Here is a 23,223-nt window from a genome sequence, read left to right on the forward strand (position 1 = left end):
CCGAAATAAAGAAGACACCATTTCTGTCATTGATGAGTAGCTTCACATGTAAAAGCCTGGATGCAGTTACTGGTGGCCTTAAAAACAAAGTCACCTAAGTTTGAGGCATTCTGGGGAGATGGAAAGGGCTCTGAGCTGGCAATTTGATTTTTGGTTTCTCTACATCCCAGACTTATGAGCTTGGCAAGTCACTCAATCTCAGTTGCTTCGCCTATCAAATGGGGTTAATAGGCAGACGAGAATTGTTGCCTATCTTCAAAAAGATAACCTCTGTAAAAATGCAAATAAATGAGAAAACACAAACGCAGGGCTTATCTAAAGTGATAGTTGGCAGAACCACCCACTGAGGGAAGAGGTCAGCTCCCCAGGTCTACACAGCCTGTGCAGCGCCTCGCAAGAGGCGGGAGCCGCTCAGCAAGCTTTCCCGGATGGCACAGGTTCCGCTTCCGCAGGCAGATATTCGCTGTAGGTGTGAGCGCCAGGCGTCAGACTCCAGCTACTGCCGGGGCCTCCTTGGCGCGCATGCTCCTGCGGAGAGGCGGAGACCGGAAGGGCGGGGGCGTGGCGAGGTACCGCAGACCGCCGGCTCGATAGCTCAGCGGCCGGGCTTGGGAGGCGGGGGCGCGCCCGCGCTCGTTCGCGCGGCCGGCTGCGTACAGTAGTGACGGCCGCGCGGGAGCGGTCACATGACCGTAGCGGCAGCCTGTACAGTAAGAACCCAATATGGCAGCGGCGGTAGCAGTGGCAACGGCAGCAAGAGGACCGGCCGCCCCATAGACCCCCCCGCGCACCACCCCCGCCGCTTCCTCTGCTTGGGTGCCCCCCCGGCCTGACTTCCCTTTTCTCCCACCTTTCCCGGCACCGCGGGAAAAGCAGCGCAGGGCAGAGCAGGCAGGGAGGGCGGCCGGAGCCCGGACACGGGAGCCTCCCAGTCAGTTCAAGACCCGACATGAGGGAAAAGGGACGTAGGAAGAAGGGCAGGACCTGGGCGGAGGCCGCCAAGACGGTAAGGGGGAGGGAGCGAAGGGGAAGGCCGGGAGGATTTTGTTCCCTTGTCGCCCGCCAGTCGCAGGGAAAGGGAGGTCACTGGCCCAGGGACCCGGCTGAAGGGGCACAAAACCGCGCGGAGAGGGCGGCGGTTAGTGTCGGGGTTGCGATCCCTGTGGGAATGGAGGCGCCCGGCGGAACGTGATAGCCGCGGGGCCGTGGCGTCCCTCGGCGTCTGCGGCGAGTCCTCTCAGTGTTTTGAGGCTGTCTTTTGGGGTCGAGTCGATATCACCTCCGCTCTGTGGTAGCCCTCGCCCCGGCACGGGGAAGTCTGTGGTGCTTGCACAGTAACCGGTTCTTCTCCCTTGTGCGGCTGGAGAGCCCCCATTGGATGCAGATAGGAGAAGGTTTGTGCGTGCATCCAGCCCCGGAAAGGAGAGGGGAGCGCTGGAGCTGGATAGAATTTACCCGTTACAGCGGACGTGCCTGTGACCCCGGGCCCCCTGTTTGTCTGGCTCCCGGAGCAGACGAGAGATCACGAGGCTTTTGTTTTTGTTTGGTGTTGGAGCCGAAAGTGCAGGAGGTGTTTAGAAACGAAGTAACAGGTGGGACTTGTAGAATTTTTTTTTTTCCTGTTTCCGTAGAGACCTACTCTGAACAAGGCAGCAATGCATGGTGGGACGTGTAGTTTACCCGGCCTTCACGTTACCCTAGCCAAAGGGATGGTGCCCTAATGAAGTTGTAATTAGTGGGCAAAACAATTTTCCCCCTAATTCTGTTATGACGAAATTTAGAGGTAGATTTTAAAAAGTGGAATATTGAGGATTAGTGAGAACTTTTACCATATTTTAAGAAGAAAAAATTAAAAGCATGTTGTATGCAGAAATGAAATGGCAGGAGATAGTGAAGTTCATACCATCGTTGAGGGTGCAGCAGAAAAGTAATAGGGCATTAAACAGCAGCATTTTAGTAGTGGAAAGTGAGAGGTGTTCACCCCTTTAATGGTGATTAATGCCAGTAATACTTCGACAACGTAGCCCTTCTTAGTGAACCCTTATTAGATGCCATATGGTTTATTTTTTAATGAGTTTTTTTAATATAAAAGTAATGTTCACTGTGGGGAAATTTGGAAAACTATAAAAAAGTATAAAGAAGAACATTTTTAAAAAATCACATTTATTTCACCGCTCGGCTGTATCTGCTAACATTTGGTATATTACCGTCTAGTCTCTTTATTTCCCCAAATCTAGGTCATACTGTTTATTCAGTCTTGTGCATTTGTTTCTAAACTTTGTGCATTTGTTTTGTAAACTTTATGCATTAGGAGGTTGATGAGTCTTCAATTTGTATTTCTCTTAGTTGGAAATGTAAAAAAGTTAAGAAATAATAGCACATTCTACTTACTGGGTGTTGTCACTTACAATATGTCTTTGTATATCTTCCTGTGCTAGTAGTTTCCCTCTAAAAGATAAGACTCCTATACTTTTTTTTGAAGGTGTAGTGGTTGCATCCCCACAGAGGGCTGTTTTACTCTCAGTATACCTCAAGACCTCTTTCTGTTAATAAAAGAAGCATGGTAAATTTTAATTATAGGTAAGCAGACCTGGACCCTAATTTATGCTAATTAATTTTAAGTTCCTAGGGTCTTTAAAATTGTTTTTTTAATTAAAAATATTTTGTAGAGACAGGGTCTTTCTATGTTGCCCAGGCTAGGCTAGTCTTGAACTCCTGGGCTCAAGCAGTCCTCCTGCCGTTGGCCTCTCAAAGCACTAATATTACACAAGTTTCTAGAATCTTAGGAGTGTTTTTTGAATTATGATCCCTTTGATAAAATAGTCATTGGGAGATTGCGACAAATAGGAAAAATTAGTCTGCATCTACTTAGCTTTTCCTATGTTAGTATATTTGCTCATTTCATGCCCTAGCTAGCTATGTGAAAAATAGTATTTAAAAGATGGAAAGACTACTTTGATCAGTAGAGTTCCTGAGGGGACCAGTATATTAGTAGCTTGGTATTTTTCTTTGATTCTGGCAAATACATAAAGCCCCAGTCTCAGTGAAAATGTGTTTTAGAAAGAGAATGATGACACTAAAGTTTTTCTTTTTCTAGTAGCCAAAATCTAGAAAACACTCTTAATTTTGGGGGGTTATTTTATTACCTATAAGTGAGGGGATTAAACTAAATCTCGGTGTTCAAAATATTTCTGTTTTTAGGATAAATAGATGAAAATAAAAGAAGGACCGGGCAAAGGTACATTTGTAATATTTCAGACTGCAGAATAATGAAATCAGAAAATTAGTGAGTTGACAAATGAAAGTAACTTTGACCTAAATAAGAATGTTAGTATTTAGATCCAGAGGAATAGGAAAAGAGGTTTTAAGGCTTAAACTTATTTCTTAGGCATTAGGATGTCAAGTGTTCGAGGAACAGTTTCATCAAGGAAGCAGGTGTCTGTTCTTATTTCATGTGTTTTTGATACCTCCATTGTAGAGCTATCATGTTTTAGAGAGTACTATTAAAATAAGGTTGTTTTCCTGACCAATAATATACCGATAGATATATTCAACACATTAAATGTAGATATGTGATACTGGGATGATACGGGGTGTGTGTGTTTATGTGGGAGAGCTACATGGTTTGATGTAAGGTTACTATAAGCAAAATAATAAGATTCATAATTATTATCATTATTATTATAATTGTATTTATTTATTTAGAATCGTTTTGCTGTGCTCTCCAGGCTGGAGTGCAATGGCTTCACAGGTATGATCGTGGTGCACTAAAGCCTTGAACTACTGGGCTCAAGTGATCATCCTGTCCTAGCTTCCCAAGTAGCTGGGAGTATAGGCATGTGCCACTGTGCTTGGCTTCATAATTATTATATAATAGTAGATTATGCCAAAAGACTGATAAAATGAACTTAAATGTATACACTGGCTCCAGTAACTAAGGACACCAGAGAAAGGTGATGGAGCTGCGATTCACCTGATCTTGAATGTGCATTCACTACACTGGACTGCCTGCCTGTTGATCTTATTTAAATATGCTAGTTATAAAAAGCATTCTGGTATTTAGTTAACAGTTTCACATGTTTTACTTTTTCTTTTTTTGAGACAGAATCTTGCTCTGTCGCCCAAGCTGGAGTGCACTGCCACGATGGCGGCTCATGGCAACCTCAGCCAACCCCTCAAGTGATCCTCCCGCCTCAGCCTCCTGAGTAGCTGGGAGTGCAGGTGTGCACCACCACTCCCAGCTAATTAAAAATTTTTTTTTTTGTAGAGAGAGGGTCTCCCTATGTTGCTCAGGCTGGTCTCAAACTCCTGGACTCAAGTGATCCTCCTGCCTCAGCCTGCCAAAGTGCTGATATTATAGGCGTGGTCCACTATACTCAGCTGCATGTTTTAAATTTTAAGGGCAGTAGTGATGGTGGTAATGAATGATTTGAGCGAGAGATAAATAGTGTAGTGTTTAGTACAATTTAAATTTGAAAACTTGTAGCTAACCAGGAATATTGAGAGCCATTACATTGACTTTATTTTTTGAACCAGGGTCTCACTTTGTCACCAAGGCTAAAGTGCAGTCTTGTGATCGTGGCTCACTGCAACTTCCATCTCCTGGGCTCAAGGGCTCCTCCCTCCTTAGCCTGTGGAGTAGCTAGTACCACACACATGTGCCACCATGCCCAGCTAATTTTTTTGTGTGTGAGACGGGGTCTCACTTGGTTGCCCAGGCTGGAATGCAGTGGCGTGATCTTGGCTCACTGCAACTTCTGCCTGCCAGGCTCAAGCAATCCTCCTGGCTCAGCTTCCCGAGTAGCTGGGACTACAGGCATGCGCTGCCATACCTGGCTGATTTTTAAATTTTTTGTAGAGATGGGGTTTCGCCATGTTGCCCAGGCTGGTCTCAAACACCTGGACTCAAGTGATCTGCCCACCTCTGCCTCCCAGTGTGATGGGATTACAGGCGTGAGCCACTGCGCCGGGCCCACAGCTAATCTTTAAACTTTTTTTTATAGAGACGGGGTCTCGCCAAGTTTCCCAGGCTGGTCTTGAACTCCTGGACTCAAGTGATCTGCCTGCCGCAGCCTCTCAAAGTGTTAGGATTACGGATGTGGGCCACTGCACCCTGCCTGCATTGACTTTAGAACTATGTTCAAAATTAGGCTCATTAAAAAGATGAATCATCTAAATATTTGATGACATCCTGAGGATTTTAGCAGTTTTTGCAAAGCAGAACTTTGAAAATAGCAGTCTTATTGATCTTGTTTGCCTTTTGACTTTTCTTTCCTTACCCATGGCTAGAAAAGCATTAAAAGGCGAAAGAGTCGCAAAAGGACAAGTGTGTGTGATTGTAGGTGGAAGGGATAGAGAGGCAGACTTTAGAGATTATACACTTAAGGGACATTGGGTGTTTTTTTGGGAGGAAAATGGTAAAAAAAAAAAAAATATGAGAAACAAGGTGTGGGTGTTAGAGATGAGGAACATAACCTGTAGTGTAGATCTTTGGAATATAATTTGTAGACTGAAGAAGTAGTTTTTTTTTTTTTTTAATATATAGACTTTATTCATTGGTTAATTATTTTGAATGTACACAAGATTTTAGTTTTTGTCACTTTTGTCACTGCTAAAATCCTCAGGATGTCATCACATATTAATCGTCTTTATTTAACTTTAGAAAATAAGGTGGAAGATAGAAAATTTCTATTAAAGATAGGCTAATTACTTTGATATAGGAAGTGTAGAAAATGGAAATATTATTATTTTTTGAGACAGAGTCTCACTCTGTCGTCAGTCTGGAGAGTAGTGGTGCAATCTCGGCTCACTGCAACCTCTGCCTCCTGGGTTCAAGCGATTCTCCCGCCTCAGCCTTCATAGTAGTTGAGATTACTGCACCTGGCCAATTTTTATAATACAAATTATAGAAAGTAAAACGGTAGATTTTTGGCTCATGGATTACATAAAAATTAGTGAGAAAGCATTGGCATGGGCTAAAAATTGAGAAACACTGACAGCTAAGCTATGAGGATGCAAAGGAATAAGAACAATGGAATGGACTTTGGGGACTCTGGGTGGGGAAAGGGTGGGAGGGTGATGAGAGATAAAAGACTACACATTGGGTACAGTGTACACCGCTCGGGTGATGGGTGCACCAAAATCTCAGAAATCACCACTAAAGAACTTATCCATGTAACCAAACACCACCTGTTCCCCAAAAACTATTGGGGAAAAAAACAAAAAAAGAACTTACAACCAACCTCCCAAGAGCCAATAAATAGAGACTTCTGGGAAAAAAAAAATTCTCCTGAGAAACCGTCTGGGCTAAGTGCTTTTTGGTGAGCTAATTCCTTGATAATTTTGTCTATTTATTCTGTGGAGCTTAGTTTGCTTAAGTGTCCTCTCTCTACTAGGGTCAATTTTAGTAAACTGTTTTCATTAACAATTATCCATATAATAGAGATTCTCAAATTTATTTGCCTAAAGCTATGGAAAATAATCTCTTAGAATTTAAAATTTTTCCTCTCTATAGTTATTTCTCCCTTATCAATGCTTACTTTGTATATTTGTATTACTATCTTCTTTATTAATTTTGCTAGTGATTTATCTGTTTTGTTGGGTGCTTTTGTTTTCCCCTAAGTAAACAGATTTTGTTTATGAATTGTTTTTCTGTTCTCTGACCTTATTAGTTTTCACTTATACCTTTACAATTTTACTCTTAGACTTTGTTTTGGTTTCTTTTGTTATCTTTCTAGCTATTTGAGTTGGGAATTTATTTAAGTTTTAATTTTTTTTTTTTTCTCCTTGAGACAGGGTCTCGCTCTTTTGCCCAGACTGGAGTGAGGTGGTGCGATCTCAGCTCACTGCAGCTTCCGCCTCCCAGGCTCAAGGGATCCTCTTGCCTCAGCCTCCCAAGTAGCTGGGACCACAAGCACGCACTACCACGCCTGGCTAATTTTTGTATTTTTCGTAGAGATGGGGTTTTGCCATGCTGCCCAGCCTGGTCTCAAATTCTTGGGCTCTTGCAATGGACCCAAAGTGTTGGGATTACAGGCGTGAGCCACTGTGCCCTGCTAATTTTTAATTTGTGTAGCTCTTTGGTCTTGTGAATTTTCCTCTGATCTCTGCTTTACATTTATCCCATAGATCTGTTATGCAAAATTTTCACTCATTGTTTTTCTGAAATTCTATAATTTATTTCTCTGTTTCACCCAAGAGTTTAATAAAAAGTTCTTTAATTTTTTAAAAAATTGAGGAACTGCTCTGATGCATTATTTTCAAAACAACTGTGTATTTACATTCGTCAAATTACTTTCTGCAAGTCTGTTAGTACAAGGTGACTTGATGTAACACTTTTTGCTTGACTGATCTTTCCTTCTTGCCATATTATTTAAAGTTCTCCTGCATAATTTTGTGTTAATTTCAAATTAGCCAGGTGTGGGTGGCGCATGCCTGTAATCTCAGCTACTCAGGAGGCTGAGGCAGGAGAATCACTTGAACCCGGGAGGCGGAGGTTGCGGTGAGCCGAGATCGTGCCATTGCACTCCAGCCTGGGCAACAAGAGTGAAACTCCGTCTCAAAAACCAAAATAAATAAAATTTTGTGTTAATTTCATAATTTTTTCTGACCTGTTTTTATTCCTCTATCCTGAAAGCCCACAAGCCTCCTAGTTTGTTGAAGGAGGGGAAAAGAGCAGAATTTTTTTTGAACACTTAAATTAAAAATTTCTATGAAAGGTGCTGCTGCTGCTGCTACTCCTGCATCTCTTGTAGAATTCTGAAAGGCGTTGAGAAAATAACCTCAGGTTTGCAAAAGTCCTTTCTGCTTCCCCATCCACAGATTCTGTCTACTCTTGAGAGGCTGGACAATTTTGCTGTGGGACATTTTTTTCCCCCCCTCTACAAAAGCTGTCTGGAAGGAGGCCTGTGTGGAAGATATAACTAAACTTGCTATCTTTGTCCTGTTTACAAAAGAACTCTGAATACCCCTCTATTTCTGTATTCTTTCTTTTTACATCTCATAGAGGCCATCCTCATAGTTGATATTTTAAAATTTAGTATTTTTAGTACAGTGTGATTTATTATGTTTTTACTATTGTTAAAAGGTTATCGAATGAGCTAAATTTTAGAACTCTAAATATGATTTAAAAACTGTTACTTGCTTTAAATTTATTTCCTATTCAAGTTATATAGGCTCATTATTTTTTAAAAAAACAACAAACAAGTAGAAGTATGTAAAGAGTTAATCCTAGATGAGTCAGTATACTGAAAACGGGAATTAAGTGAAAGTCTGCATACTGAAATATTGAAAATATTTACTTACCATACCGAAATTAACTCTGGTTGATAGTTAAATATGGCTTTCTGGATTTTTTTTTACCTCGTATATACAAACAGGTATACCTTTATTTTACATGAAATTCTATAACTTTATTTTATGAATATCATGGATGGCTTGTCATGTCATTACTTGTGTATTTAATATCTGCCTTATTCTTTTCTTTTTTTTCTTTTTTGAGGTGGGGTCTTGCTCTGTCACTCAGGCTGGAGTGCAGTGGCATTCAATCACGGCTTACTGAAGCCTTGACCTCCTGGGCTCAAACAATCCTCCTGCCTCAGCTTCCTGAGTAGCCAGGACAACAGGGATGTGCCACCAGGCCAGGTTAATTTTTTTTTTTTTTTAAACGGAGCCTGGCAACAGAGCGAGACTGCAGTGGCGCAGTCTTGGCTCACTGCAACCTCCGCCTCCTGGGTTCAAGTGATTCTCCTGCCTCAGTCCTCCCGAGTAGCTGGGACTACAGGCACGCACCACCATGCCCAGCTAATTTTTGTATTTTTAGTAGAGATGGGGTTTCACCATGTTGGCCAGGATGGTCTCAATCTCTTGACCTCTTGATCCGTCCGCCTTGGCCTCCCGAAGTGCTGGGATTACAGGTGTGAGCCACTGCGCCGGCTGCCAGGTTATTAATAAAAATTTTTATTTTTTGTACAGATGGGGGCTGACTGTGTTCCCCACTCAGGCTGTATTACATCTTCTGAAGATGCATCTGAGTTGTTAGCTTCCACGGTGAACTGTGGCTTGAGTGGAGATTCTGTAATAAAGACCTTCTATAAGTTAACGAATGCTTCTTTCATCATAAAGACTGTGTAGTGCACTACAGCATCAAACTCCTGGGCTTAAGCTATCGTCCACCTCAGCCTCCCAAGTGGCTGGGACTACAGACATGCATCACCATGCCAGGCTAATGCCTTATTCTTTTCAATGTTTCTTTTTCTTTTTTTTTTTTTAGTATTTCATTGTTACTGGATATACCATCATTAAAAAAAATCAGTCCCTGATTATTTAACATACAGGTAATTTATAATTTTTTTCACTTTTTTTTTGAAACAGGGTCTTGCTCTGTCGCCCAGGCTGGAGTGCAGTGACGTAATCTTGGCTCACTGCAGCCTCCACCTCCCAGGTTCAAGCGATTCTCCTGCCTCAGCCTCCCGAGTAGCTGGACTACAGGCGCACGCCACCATGCCTTGCTAATTTTTGTAATTTTAGTAGAGATGGGTGAATATTGGTCAGGCTGGTCTCGAACTCCTGAACTGAGGTGATCCAACCACCTCGACCTCCCAAAGTTCTGGGATTACAGGCATGAGCCACTGCACCCGGCTGTGAAATAGTTTTTTTATTGTGGACAAGAAGAAGGAAATTCTGTCTATGCCAGTAAGACTTTGTGCTCCTTTAAGACAGACTTTCTTTTAAAGTGTTTTTACTTGCAGACCTTAACTGAGTTTCTTACATAGGAATGCTAAATCTTTTTTTTTGTACCTTTTTAAAATTGGAGATTAAAGAGAACATTATTTTTCTTTTTTTTTTGGAGACAACGTTTTACTCTGTTGCCCAGGCTGGAGTACAGTGGTGGATCTCAGCTGACTGCAGCCTTGACCTCCCAGGCTCAGGTGATCCTCCCACCCCAGCCTCTCGAGAAGCCTGGGACTACAGGCACATGCCACCATGCCCGGCTAATTTTTTTTTTTTGAGATGAGGTCTCGTTCTTGTCCCCCAGGCTGGAGTGCAATGACGTGATCTCGGCTTACTGCAACCTCCACCTCCAAGGTTCAAGCGATTCTCCTGCCTCAGCCTCCCGAGAAGCTGGGATTACAGGCGTCTGCCACCATGCCTGGCTAATTTTTGTATTTTTAGTAGAGGTGGGGTTTCACCATGTTGGCCAGGCTGGTCTTGGACTCCTGACCTGAGGTGATCCACCCACCTCAGCTTCCCAAGGTGCTGGGATTACAGGCATGAGCCACTGCACCTGGCCAATGTTTTGTATTTTTTATAGAGATACGGTTTCAGCATGTTGCTCATGCTGGTCTTGAATTCCTGGGCTCAAGCAGTCCTCTCCTCTTGGCCTCCTAAAATGCCGGGATTACAGGTGTGAGCCATTGCTGCCAGCCTGTTCTTTCTTTTAAGAGAGGATGATTTGAATAAAGCTAGTCAAATATATTAAGTATTGTTTGCCATGAAAACTGGTTGAGTATCTCTTTCTTTGTGAAAGAAAATTATGCTAAGACACACCAAGATATTTGCCTCCAAAGATTCTTTTGAGTTACATTTGGACCTTGGGAAATATCTGTGATAATTCTTAAGTCTGACCTTGCTTGACAGAACTAAAATTGGTTAACGGTAAATGCGAATGTAGTTAGTTCATCTTGGGCATCAGAGAGCATTGTAAAACTTGCTAATTATAGTATCCTCTGAGTAAGCTGATCCATCTTTTGGCAAAAAATATGTTGTGAGAGACTTTTCATTTGAAAATTTCTTGGCTACTGACTTTAATTAGCAGTTGATACTAGAATGGACTTTCATGGCGTTCACAGCCTGGGATGGCCCACGTCATCTTTAACCTTGAACTCACTGATGTTTGAATTATTCAGTAGCTGGCTTAGCCATATTGAATTTCAAATAAGTGTTCAATGGTGTTAGTTACTTATTTCTAAATGGTACACAACATTTTAAATGTTTTGCTATTGATTTATAGTGACTAGTTTCCTGTCTGATTTGAGAGGTTCTGACAAATTTTTTAAGAAACGGATGTAACCATGAAATCCTAAGTAGAGGACCCAGCTAACCTGTACCCACAATCCTGATACACTTGAGACTGTGAGATAAATTTGTGTTGTTTTATTCTGTATGATAATAAAACTTACAAATAAAATGAATCTGCGTTGTTGAAGCTGCATAATAGCAATCTAATAGTAATACTAAAATTTGGGAGTATGGTAGAGCAGGGTTGTCTCAAAGAAGGTTTGACTTGGGTATTCTAGGATGATGGATAAAGTATTTACAAGTGAATGATCGGCAAGGGCATTCCAGGCAGAGGGAAGAGCTGAAAAGAGGAAAGACTGAAAAATGCAGGGTATGTTTGATGCGTGGCTAATTAACCTGTGAGTGTTGTGTAGCATAATGGAAGACAAAACCAGAAAAGGTCGGTTGGGCCAAAATGTGGAGGGTTATAGAAGTTGGGCTGACAAGTATTTTCTGGGAGTAATAGAGAATTTTTAGGCAGGAGATAATAATGTATCTGTTTTAAGCAGATTGGGGCATTTGTGGGATTTATTATAGAGGGCAGGAAAGACTGGTGGGAGGAGATAAAACTTTCTTTTGTCGTCTTTCACATTTTTCTCATTGCATACCTTTTTTTACCTATTCTTATCCCACTTGCAGCTTTTCAACACCTTTACTTAAGATTTTTTTGTTTTGTTTTTTGTAGAGCCTGTGTTGCCCAGGCTGGTCTCAAACTCCAGGCCTCAATCTATCCTTGTTCCTTGGCCTCCCAAAACACTGGGATTACAAGTGTGAGCCACTGCACCTGGCCTTCTACTTTTCTGCGAGCCTCCTGAAGTTTCCACACATAAAAGAGGTCTTGGAATACTCTATAGCACAATACAATTCTCATTTTTTTTTAGATAGAACCTGTCTCTACTAAAAATACAAAAATTAGGGCCAGGCGCGGTGGCTCACGCCTGTAATCCCAGCTCTTTGGGAGGCCAAGGCGGGCGGATCACCTGAGGTTGGGAGTTCGAGACTAGCCTGACCAACACGGAGAAACCCTGTCTCTACTAAAAATACAAAATTAGCCAGGCATGGTGGCACATGCCTGTAATCCCAGCTACTTGGGAGGCTGAGGCAGGAGAATCGCTTGAACCTGGGAGGCGGAGGTTGTGGTGAGCTGAGATTGTGCCATTGCACTCCAGCCTGGGCAACAAGAGCGAAACTCTGTCTCAAAAAAATAAAAAAAAAAATTAGCTGGGCGTGGTGGCGCGTGCCTGTAATCCCAGCTACTCAGGAGGCTGAGGCAGGAGAATCGCTTGAACCTGGGAGGCGGAGGTTGTGGTGAGCTGAGATTGCGCCATTGCACTCCAGCCTGGGCAACAAGAGCGAAACTCTGTCTCAAAAAAATAAAAAAAAAATTAGCTGGACGTGGTGGCGCTTGCCTGTAATCCCAGCTACTCAGGAGGCTGAGGCAGGAGAATCACTTGAACCTGGGAGGTGGAGGTTGCAATGAGCCGAGATCATACCTGTGCACTCCAGCCTGGGCAACAGAGCAAGACTCTGTCTCAAATTCTTTTAAAAAAGTAAATATTGATATATTTATTTCTGACAAAAAATTAAGGATACTTTTGCCAGGTGAAAAGCTGTCTGTTATTGGTTTGGAATATAAAAGTCACACTTTGAGAACAGATGTGGGGGACAAGAGGGGCAACCATTTCCCAGTCTTAGTATTGGATTGCTTCATATGTATTTCTCAGCTCTGTTTTCTAGCAGATAAAAGGTAGTAAATGACAAAGTTTTAATGAAAATGATTTTTCAAACTAGATTTCTTATAGACCTCCCATAGGGAATTTGCTGATTCTGAAAGTTGTCTATGAAAATTGAAGTTTTGTCAGGCGCAGTGGCTCATGCCTGTAATCCCAGCACTTTGGAGGCCAAGGCGGGCGACTCACGAGGTCAAGAGATGGAGACCATCCTGGCCAACATGGTGAAACCTTGTCTCTACTAAAAATACAAAACTTAGCTGGGCGTGGTGGCATGCACCCATAGTCCCAGCTACTTGGGAGGCTGAGGCAGGAGAATCGCTTGAACCCGGGAGGCAGAGGTTGCAGTGAGCCAAGATGGCACCACTGCACTCCAGCCTTGCGACAGAGCGAGACTCCACCTCAAAAAGAAAAAAAAAAAGAAAAAAGAAAATTGAAGTCTTAAGCTTTAATGACAGTCTTAAAAATTGTATATTTTTAACTTGCTGTGTGATTTTGGTATCCATATTTAATGGAGTAGGCAGACAATAGGGAAATTATGCGTTTGTACCAAGTAAAGGTCACAGCTGTCATCATGGTGCATTAATGGAATGAAGGTTTCACCATAGTTTGAATAAGAAAATGTGGTTACATGTGTCCACAGAGCACATCTCAGGTCTCATGCAGTTGGAGTTAAGACCATTGTGATGTAGTTAACAGTCCAACGTTAGTTTAATTTTTACTTAAAATGGAAGCTCATTGTTTTATATTGGATTTTTTTTTTTTTTTTTTTTTTTGAGACGGAGTCTTGCTCTGTCACCCAGGCTGGAGTCCAGTGGCACGATCTCGGCTCACTGCAAGCTCTGCATCCTGGGTTCACGCCATTCTCCTGCCTCAGCCTCCCAAGTAGCTGGGACTACAGGTGCCCGCCACCATGCCTGGCTAATTTTTTTTTTTTTTTTTGTATTTTTAGTAGAGACAGGGTCTCGCCGTGTTAGCCAGGATGGTCTCCATCTCCTGACCTTGTGATCCGCCTACCTTGGCCTCCCAACGTGCTGGGATTACAGGCGTGAGCCACCACGCCCAGCCTATATTTGGATTTAAAAAAATTTTTTATATCATTTTTATTTTTATTTTGTTTCTGAGACAGAGTCTCGCTCTGTCATCCAGGCTGGAGTGCAGTGGCATGATCTCAGCTCACTGCAATCTCTGCCTCCTGGGTTCAAGCAATTTTTGTGCTTCCACCTCCCAAGTAGCTGGGACTTAAAGGTGCGCGCCACCACACCAGGACAATTTTTTGTATTTTAGTGGAGACGGGGTTTTGCCATGTTGGCCAGGCTGGTCTCGAACTCCTGGCCTCAAGTGAGCCACCCACTTCAGCCTCCCAAAGTGCTGACGTTACAAGCGTGAGCCACCATGCCTGGCCTAAATTGGATTTAAATTGTAAATTTTAGCCCGGTGCGGTGGCTCACACCTGTAATCTCAGCACTTTTGTAGGCTGAGGTGGGTGGATCACCTGAGGTCAGGAGTTCAAGACCAAGCTGGCCAACATGGCAAAACCCCTTCTCTAATCAAAATACAAAAAATTAACTAGGTGCGGTGGCAGGCGCCTGTATTCGGGAGGCTGAGGCAGAAGAATCGTTCGAATCCAGGAGGTGGAGATTTCAGTGAGCTGAGATCGCGCTATTGTACTCCAGCCTGGGCAACGAGAGCGAAACTCCGTCTCAAAAAAAAAAATTTGTAAATTGTAAATATGTTTTATTTTTGTAATTGTGTAAGAGCAATAAGCCTAAGAGATTTATACCTAGTATAATTTAGTATCATTTGTGTGTATGTTCATATAAAATGTAAAATGTTGTAACTTAACCTGGTACAGTGTGAGCCCTGAGAATTTTTTTTTTTAAATAGTACTAAAGTTTGAGATATACTACTTTAACTTGATGTTTTCTGTGATTAAGTAAAAGATTACCCTGTGCCCAAAACTAAATATAACTTTTCAAAACATGTTCTTCCTTTTATAGTTCATTTTCCTTTCTTTTATCAAAATTTAAAAACCTAGAGTCATCATCTGTGTTTTTTAAGGTCACCTGCCACTAAAAGTCTTAATGGATTTTTGAAATCTCTTTTCTCATTTCCATTTCCAATTCCTGTGCCTTAGTTGCTGTAGTTTGCGAAACTGGATTTCATTACCTGTCTATTAAAGCTCTCTCCAATCCAACTGACCACCCTGTTTTTGTTAGAATAATCTTAAAATGTGAGTCTCGTTGTAATGTTTCTTTCTTAGTTTTTTGCTAACTCCTCACCTGCCAGTAAGGTAAATTGAAGGTGTATCGCCTGGCATTAAGAGTGTTTTCTTATGATCTTGCCCTTGCCTCTGTTCAGTTCTCTTTTACTGTTGCTGCTTTTGTGCCCAGTGCTCCACCGTTAACGAGTGGTTCATGAAACATGCCATTTCTTCTGGACATACCTGTTTTGTTGCTTACTTTTTCTGAAATTCCCACACCTTTCTTCACTTAATTGAGTTCACTTCTATTTTTATTTTATTTTATTGTATTTTTTTTTTTTTTTTTTGAGATGGAGTCTCGCTCTGTTACCCAGGCTGGCGTGCAGTGGCGTGATCTCAGCTTACTGCAACCCCCACCTCCCGGGTTCAAGCAGTTGTCCTGCCTCAGCTTTCCTAGTAGCTGGGATTACAGTCACCTGCCACCATACCCAGCTAATTTTTGTACTTTTAATAGAGATGGAGTTTCACCATGTTGGCCAGGCTGGTCTCGAACTCCCGACCTCAAGTGATCTGCTTGCTTCGGCCTCCCAACGTGTTGAGATTACAGGTGTGAGCCACGGCACCTGACCTGTTTTTTTGTTTTGTTTTGTTTTTGTTTTTGAGACAGAGTCTTACTCTGTTCCTGAGGCTGGAGTGCAGTGGCGCGATCTCGGCTCTTTGCAAGCTCCGCCTTCTGGATTCAGGCCATTCTCCTGCCTTAGCCTCCCGAGTAGCTGGGACTACAGGTGCCTGCCACCACGCCTGGCTAATTTTTTGTCTATTTTAGTAGAGACAGGGTTTTGCCGTGTTAGCCAGGATGCTCTTGATCTCCTGACCTCATGATCTACCCGCCTCGGCCTCCCAAAGTGCTGGGATTACAGGTGTGAGCCACTGTGCCTGGCCCTGTTTTTATTTTAAGTTCCAGAGAACTCATGTCCAGATAAGTTAATTACTTCCTGCTGTGAGAATTTTTTTTTTTTTTTTTGGAGGTGGAGTCTCGCTCTGTTGCCAGGCTGGAGTGCAGTGGCGCGATCTTGGCTCACTACAACCTCTGCCTCCTGGGTTCAAGCGATTCTCCTGCCGTAGCCTCCTGAGTAGGTGGGACTACAGGGGCGTACCACCACGCCTGGCTAATTTTTTGTATTTTTTAGTAGAGATGGGGTTTTACCGTGTTAGCTAGGATGGTCTCGATCTCCTGACCTTGTGATCCACGTGCTTCGGCCTTCCAAAGTGCTGGGATTAAAGGCGTGAGCCACTGTGCCTGGCCGTGAGCTGCTTTAGTTTGCATTTTAAAATTTGGTTGTATTTAAAAATATTGTATTGTAATGAATTTGTCCATCTGTCTTTCCTACCAAAATAAGAGCTTTTTTGAGGGCAAGAATTAATGTCTTCTAAAAATCTTACGTTTTGGCTGGGCGTGATGGCTCACACCTGTAATCCCAGCACTTTAGGAGGCCGAGGCAGGTGGATCACCTGAGGTCAGGAGTTCGAGACCAGCCTAGCCAACATGGTGAAACCCTATGTCTACTGAAAGTAAAAAAAAAAAAAATTAGCAGGGCATGGTGGTTTGTACCTGTAATCCCAGCTACTTGGGAGGCTGAGGCAGGAGAATCACTTGAACCTGAGAGGCAGAGGTTGCAGTGAGCTGAGATCATGCCACTGCACTCCAGCCTGGCCAACAGAGCGGGATTCTGTCTCAAAAAACAAACAAACAAACAAAACCACAAATTATTCTTTATCCTTAACACCTGTTGTGTAGTATGCACACAATAGGCATTTAATAAATACTTGTCAAATTAATTTGAAATGTATTTTTTGACTAATTTTTCCCCTTCTTGTGGAACTGGATATTTAGATCTTGGCCGTCTAATGTATTAAAGATGGATTAAGTGGTTGGAGAATGGAATCAGGAATCATATGTACCATCATACTTTTGTAATTGTTTATATCCTGATACATGCCATTGTAATATAAGTGAAGCTCCTTAGTTTTTCGGTGCCTTAAAACACTGTAATTTCTAAATTTCTTTGTTTGGCTTTGTATCAGTTTTAGGTATTTTCTTAATTATATCCAATCAAACATTTTGTTAGCCCTCCTTATTGATGTCCTAGACATACATAGATTTACTTCACTTTAGTGTTTGTGAAACTTGGTTCTAAGTTAGGATTAATGCATTATTTTTTCACTCTATTAATACTGATATTTAAAATTTAGTTAGGAGAATGTGTAACATAAGTTTCCTCCGTTTCACAAAAGTTAAATGAATTTTTTAAATATAGGAATAATATGACATTAAATTAGCTGGAAAATAGAGGAAAATAATCCCTCATCATTCTACCATCTGATACAGTACAGTACTTTGGAATCTGATCTTCCCCAGTCTGCCTGCCATCATTTACTTTGTTAAGTTTGATTTGTTGGGTTTTGTTGAGGATTTTTGCATCTATGTTCATGAGAGATATGGGTCTGTAGTTTGATTTCTTTTAAAACTGGCCTGATAGAATGAGTTAGTAAGTACAGATGCTTCTTGATTTACATGGGGTGATGTCCCAAGAGGCTTATTGTAAATTGAAGATATCCTAAGTTGAAAATACGTGGCTGACTAGGAGCTTGGTTTTGCTGCTGCTGCCCAGCATCACAAGTATGGTTTCTACTGAATGTGTATGGCTTTTGCAGCAACATAAACTTGAAAAATCAAATCACTGTAATTGGGGACATTTTGTATTCCTTCTGTTTCTGTTTTCTGGAAGATATTGTAGAGAATTGGTATAGTTCTTTAAGTATTTTGTGGAGTTCACTAGTAAACCCATCTGGGCCTGAGGCTTTCTGTTTTGAAAGGTTATTAATGATTAATTCAGTTTCTTTAATAGATGATAGGCCTATTCAGATTATCTGTTTTTTCTTGTGTGAGTTTTGTCAGATTGTGTCTTTCGAGGAATTGGCCTTTTCTTCTATGTTATTAAGTATGTGGGCATAGAATTGTTCAGGATTTCTTTATTTTTTCAATGTTCATGGGAACTGTAGTGATATTTCTTCTTTCATTTGTGGTACTACTAATTTGTTTGTGTCTTCTCTCTTTTTTACTTAGCCTGGCTAGAGGCTTATTGATTTTATTGGTCTTTCCAGGAAGCAGCATTTGGTTTTGTTAGTTTTTTGTATTGATTTCTTGTTTTCAATTTCATTGTTTTCTGTTATAATTTTTATTTTCTTATTTGTTACTTTGGATTTAATTTGCTTTTCTAGTTTTTAAAAATGGAAGCTTAAGTTTTTATTTTAGTTCTTTTTGTGTTTTGTTTTTTTGGAGGCAGGGTCTAGCTCTCTGTCGCCCAGGCTGGAGTGCAGTGGTGTGATCTCAGCTCACTGCAACCTCTGCCTCCTGGGCTCAAGCAATCCTCCCACCTCAGCCTCCCAAGTAGCTGGGACTACAAGCATGCACCACCATGCCCAATTAATTTTTGTATTTTTTGTAGGGATGGGATTTTGCCATGTTGCCCAGGCTGGTCTCGAACTCCTGAGCTCAAGTGATCACCAGCCTCGGCCTCCCAAAGTGCTGGGATTACAGGCATGAGCCACCACACCCAGCATAGATCTTCTTTTTTTTTCCTCTGAGATGGAGTCTCTCTGTCACCCAGGCTGGAGTGCAGTGGCATGATCTCGGATCACTGCAACCTCTGCCATCCGGGTTCAAGCAATTCTCTTGCCTCAGCCTCCTGAGTAGCTACCATTACAGGCATGTGCCACCACGCCCGGCATTTTTGTATTTTTAGTAGGTACAGGGTTTCACCATGTTGGCCAGGCTGGTCCGGAACTCCTGACCTCATATCCACCCGCCTTGGCTTCCCAAAGTGCTGGGATTACAGGCGTGAGCCACCGCACCCAGCCAGATCTCTTTTTCTAATACATGCATTCAGTCTTTAAATTTCCCTCTAAGCACTGCTTTTGCTATATCCCACAAGCTTTGATGTTATATATATATTTTTTTGTTTCCATCTTTTTTTATTTTTGAGGCGGAGTTTCGCTCTTGTTGCCCAGGCTGGAGTGCAGTGGCGCGACCTCGGCCCACTGCAACCTCTGCCTCCCGGGTTCAAGTGATTCTCCTGCCTCAGCCTCCGGAGTAGCTGGGATTACAGGCATGCGCCACCATGCCCGGTTAATTTTGTATTTTTAGTAGAGATGGGGTTTCTCCATGTTGGTCAGTACTCCCGACCTCAGGTGATCCGGCCGCCTCGGCCTCCCAAAGTGCTGGGATTACAGGTGTGAGCCACCGTGCCTGAGCATTTATTTTATTTTATTTTTAAGAGACAATGTTTTGCTATGTTGCCTAGGCTGGTCTCAAACTCCTGAGCTGAGGCAATCTGCACACCTTGGCCTTCCATAGTGCTGGGATTAGAGGTGAGTCGCTGTGCCCGGCAAAATATTTTAAACTTATTTTGAGATTTCTTATTTGACCCATGTGTTATTTAGAAGTGTGCTGTTTAGTTTCCAAATATTTAGGGGGTTTCCAACGATCTTAATGATTTCTGGTTAAATTCCACTGTAGTCTGAGAACAGACATGTATGATTTGTTTCTTTTAATTTGTTAAGGTGTGTTTTATGGCTCAGAATGTAGTCTATCTTGGTGAATATTCCATGTGAGCTTAAGAAAAGTCTGTTTACTTTGCAGAGTCTTTAGCTCCTCTCTGCGTTTTGTCCAGGTTGTATAGCTACATTCAGTGGGAGTGACAGGGTGGAATATGCTTAGTCCATTTTAAGAATTGGAACTCATCCCTATATTTTGAGGTATTTCTTTCGGAGAGATTGGAAATATGGTTACTTGTAATTTGCTTCTTTGATACGTTGCTTTATTTAAGGTATATACCTATTTGTAATGCCACCAGCAATGTATGAAATCACTAGTTTTGCCACATAAGGGATATATTTTAAGGGTAACACTTTTTGCTTAAAAGTTATAAGACAGCTTGGAAGTTCAGCTATAATTAAATAATATTGCCTTAAATGGTTAGAAAAGTATAAAATAAAAGTAATTAAATATATATTTCAGTCTGAGGTTTTTCATGTAAAATTCAGGTTTCTTAGCTGGGTGTGGTGGTGTGTGCCTGTAGTCCCAGCTACTTGGGAGGCTAGGGTGGGAGAATCACTTGAGCCTAGCAATTCAAGACCAGTCTGGGCAACATAGCAAAACCCTGTCTCAAAAAGAAAAGGCCAGGCGTGGTGGCTCACACCTGTAATCCCAGCACTTCAGGAGGCCAAGGCAGGCAGATCACCTGAGGTAAGGAGTTTTGAGACCAGCCTGGCCAACATGGTGAAACCCTGTCTCTACTAAAAATACAAAAATTAGCTGGGTGTGGTGGCAGGCGCCTGTAATCCCAGCTACTCGGGAGGCTGAGACAGGAGAATTGCTTGAACCCAGGAGACGGAGGTTCCAGTGAGCCGAGATCACACCACTGCACTCCAGCCTGGGCAATAAAGAGCGAGACTCCATCTCCAAAAAAAAAAAAAAAAAAAATTAGATTTCTACTTATGTTCATTTTATTTGTCACCATTTCTTCCCTTTATCAATTTCCCTCTTTATATTAGGCTTTAAATTTTTTTTTTTTTTTTTTTTGAGGCGGGGTCTCGCTCTGTCGCCAGGCTGGAGTGCAGTGGCGTGATCTCAGCCCACTGCAGCCTCCGCCTCCTGGGTTCAAGCAATTCTCCTGCCTGAGCCTCCTGAGTAGCTGGGAGTACAGGTATGTACTACCACGCCTGGCTAATTTTTGTATTTTTAGTAGAGATGGGGTTTCACCATGTTGGCCAGAATGGTCTCCATCTCTTGACCTCATGATCCGCCCACCTCAGCCTCCCAAAGTGCTGGGATTACAGGCGTGAGCCATTGTGCCTGTCCAAAAAAAAATTTTTTTTTTTTTGGAATGTAGACACAATGGAGATGAGGAGGACATGGCCGCTATGGAGTAAAGGAAGGCACCAAACTAATATACCCAGTTTGTGATGGAGAGGCCATTTCGTCATTTTGTTCTGAAACCTTTTCTGGCTTTTGCTATATAGGATAAGAGATTTAGGCAGAGACCAAGGGAAATATTATAAATATTATCAATTTAAAAGAATCAGTTGTTTGTATCTGTAAGCTAATGGAGGGAGCAGTTCTTTGGTAATTGTCTTAGGTTGGCTTAGGGTAGGATCAATTTGCAAACACTAAATCTCAGTGTCATATATGTGGAGATTCATTGTATTCAGCATTGAATGTAGTTAAATATTTATTGAGCACTTACTATATGCCAGGCACTGCTCTAGGATCTGTGGATGTAGCAGTGAACAAATGAGGAAAAATAAAATCCCTGCCTACAGAACTGCTTGAACCCAGGAGATAGAGATTGCAGTGAGTTGAGACCGCGCCACTGCACTCCAGCCTGGGTGACAGAGAGAGACTCTGTCTCAAAAATAAATAAAATAAAATAAAGTAAAATAAGAATCCCTGCCTGCATGGAATTTAACAGATTTGTAGGTAGGGGTGAAAGATGGACAACATGGTAAATAAGTAAATTATAGTATATAGTATGTTAGTGGTAAGTGCTGTGGGGAAAGTGAAAGCTGGGTGACTGGGGAATGCTGGGCTGGTTTTGAAGTAGTTCGTGATTTAAATAGGATAGTCAGGGAATGCTTCACTGAGAAGTTGACATTTGACCAAACATATGAAGGCAGTGAAGCTTTGCATACATCCAGGAAAAGAGCATTCTACATTGGTGGAGTAGATGGTGCAAAGATTCTGAAGCAGGAGAGTGCCTGCCTTAGTCTAGGAATGATGAGGTAGCCAGTGTAGCTCCATGATTAATTGGAAGTTTATTCCACGAATGCAAAGCTACTTTGTTATTAGAAAATTATTGATTCATTAAATTACTAGGTCAATGATGAAAACTATATGCAGAGATGGGTACATATAGGTACAATCCTTGTCCCAGCTACCCAGACAAAGATTTTATTTCTTAGACTCTCTTGTGTCTAGATAGTGCCAAGTGACTATTTTTGCAGTAGAATGTGAGCAGAAGTAATACGTGTCACTTCCTAGCCAAGGTACTCAAGAATAGGGTGTGCTTTTTCTATGTGTTCTCTTTTCGGGTTGGATACAGAAGAACTCCATGGCTCACCACATGGCTCACCACATGGCTTACCACATATTGGAAAGAGCCTTGTTTTTTGAATTGCTTTATTGAGAAAAGCTGCCCATCTCCCCCCCCGCCCCCCCCCAAAAATCAAACTAACAGCCAATAACACAGTGATGATAAATTGCTAGAGACAAGTATATGAAAAAATTAGACATGTGATGAAGAAACTTGCTATCATTACTGTTATTTGGCATTATTCTAGAACTTGTAGCCTATGTAGTATTAAAAATGAGGTATAGGACACTGTCCCAGCTGCCACCTAGACTCGTCTCCATCGAGGACCCCTTTGACCAGAATGACTGGGCCACTTGGACCTCGTTCCTCTCAGGGGTGGACATCCAGATTGTGGGGAATGACCTGACAGTCACCAACCCCAAGAGGATTGCCCAGTCCTTTGAGAAGAAGGTCTGCAGCTGTCTGCTGCTGAAGGTCAACCAGATCGGCTCGGTGACTGAATCGATCCAGGTATGCAAACTGGCTCACTCTAACGGCTGAGGGTTGATGGTGAGCCACCACTCTGGGGAGACTGAGGACATTTTCATTGCTGACCTTGTGGTGGGGCTCTGCACAGGACAGATCAAGACTGGCGCCCCCTACCCCTTGGAGCGTCTGGCCAAATACAACCAACTCATTTGAGGATCGAGGAGGCTCTTGGGGACAAGGCTGTCTTTGCTGGATACAAGTTCCGTAACCCGAAGGCCAAGTGAGAAGCTGGAGACTCCAGGACTCCACTGGACAGACCCAGGTCTTCCAGACCTGCTTCCTGAAATAAACACTGGTGTCAAAAAAAAAAAAAAAGGTATAGGCCAGGTGAGCAGTGGCTCATGCCTGTAATCCCAGCACTTTGGGAGGCTGAGGTGGGCGGATCACCTGAGGTTAGGAGTTTGAGACCAGCCTGGCCGACATGGTGAAACCCCATCTCTAATAAAAATACAAAAATTAGCTAGGCGTGGTGGTACGGGCCTGTAGTCCCAGCTACTTGGGAGGCTGAGGCAGGAGAATTGCTTGAACCCAGGAGGCGGAGGTTGCAGTG

General features: G+C 42.4%; 1 protein-coding gene across 1 annotated transcript in view; it reads left to right on the plus strand.

The window, feature by feature from the left end:
• The first annotated feature begins 666 nt into the window (after window positions 1-666).
• Window positions 667-23,223, plus strand: part of ASXL2 (ASXL transcriptional regulator 2) — a 146,556-nt gene continuing 123,999 nt past the window's right edge. The window contains exon 1 of the mRNA XM_054677738.2: window positions 667-1,006. Coding sequence (XP_054533713.1) covers window positions 950-1,006 — 57 coding nt within the window. The 5' untranslated portion in view covers window positions 667-949. The remainder of the gene's footprint in view (window positions 1,007-23,223) is intronic.

Source organism: Pan troglodytes, chromosome 12, assembly GCF_028858775.2.
Source record: "Pan troglodytes isolate AG18354 chromosome 12, NHGRI_mPanTro3-v2.0_pri, whole genome shotgun sequence".
In the NCBI taxonomy this organism is placed as follows: domain Eukaryota; kingdom Metazoa; phylum Chordata; class Mammalia; order Primates; family Hominidae; genus Pan; species Pan troglodytes.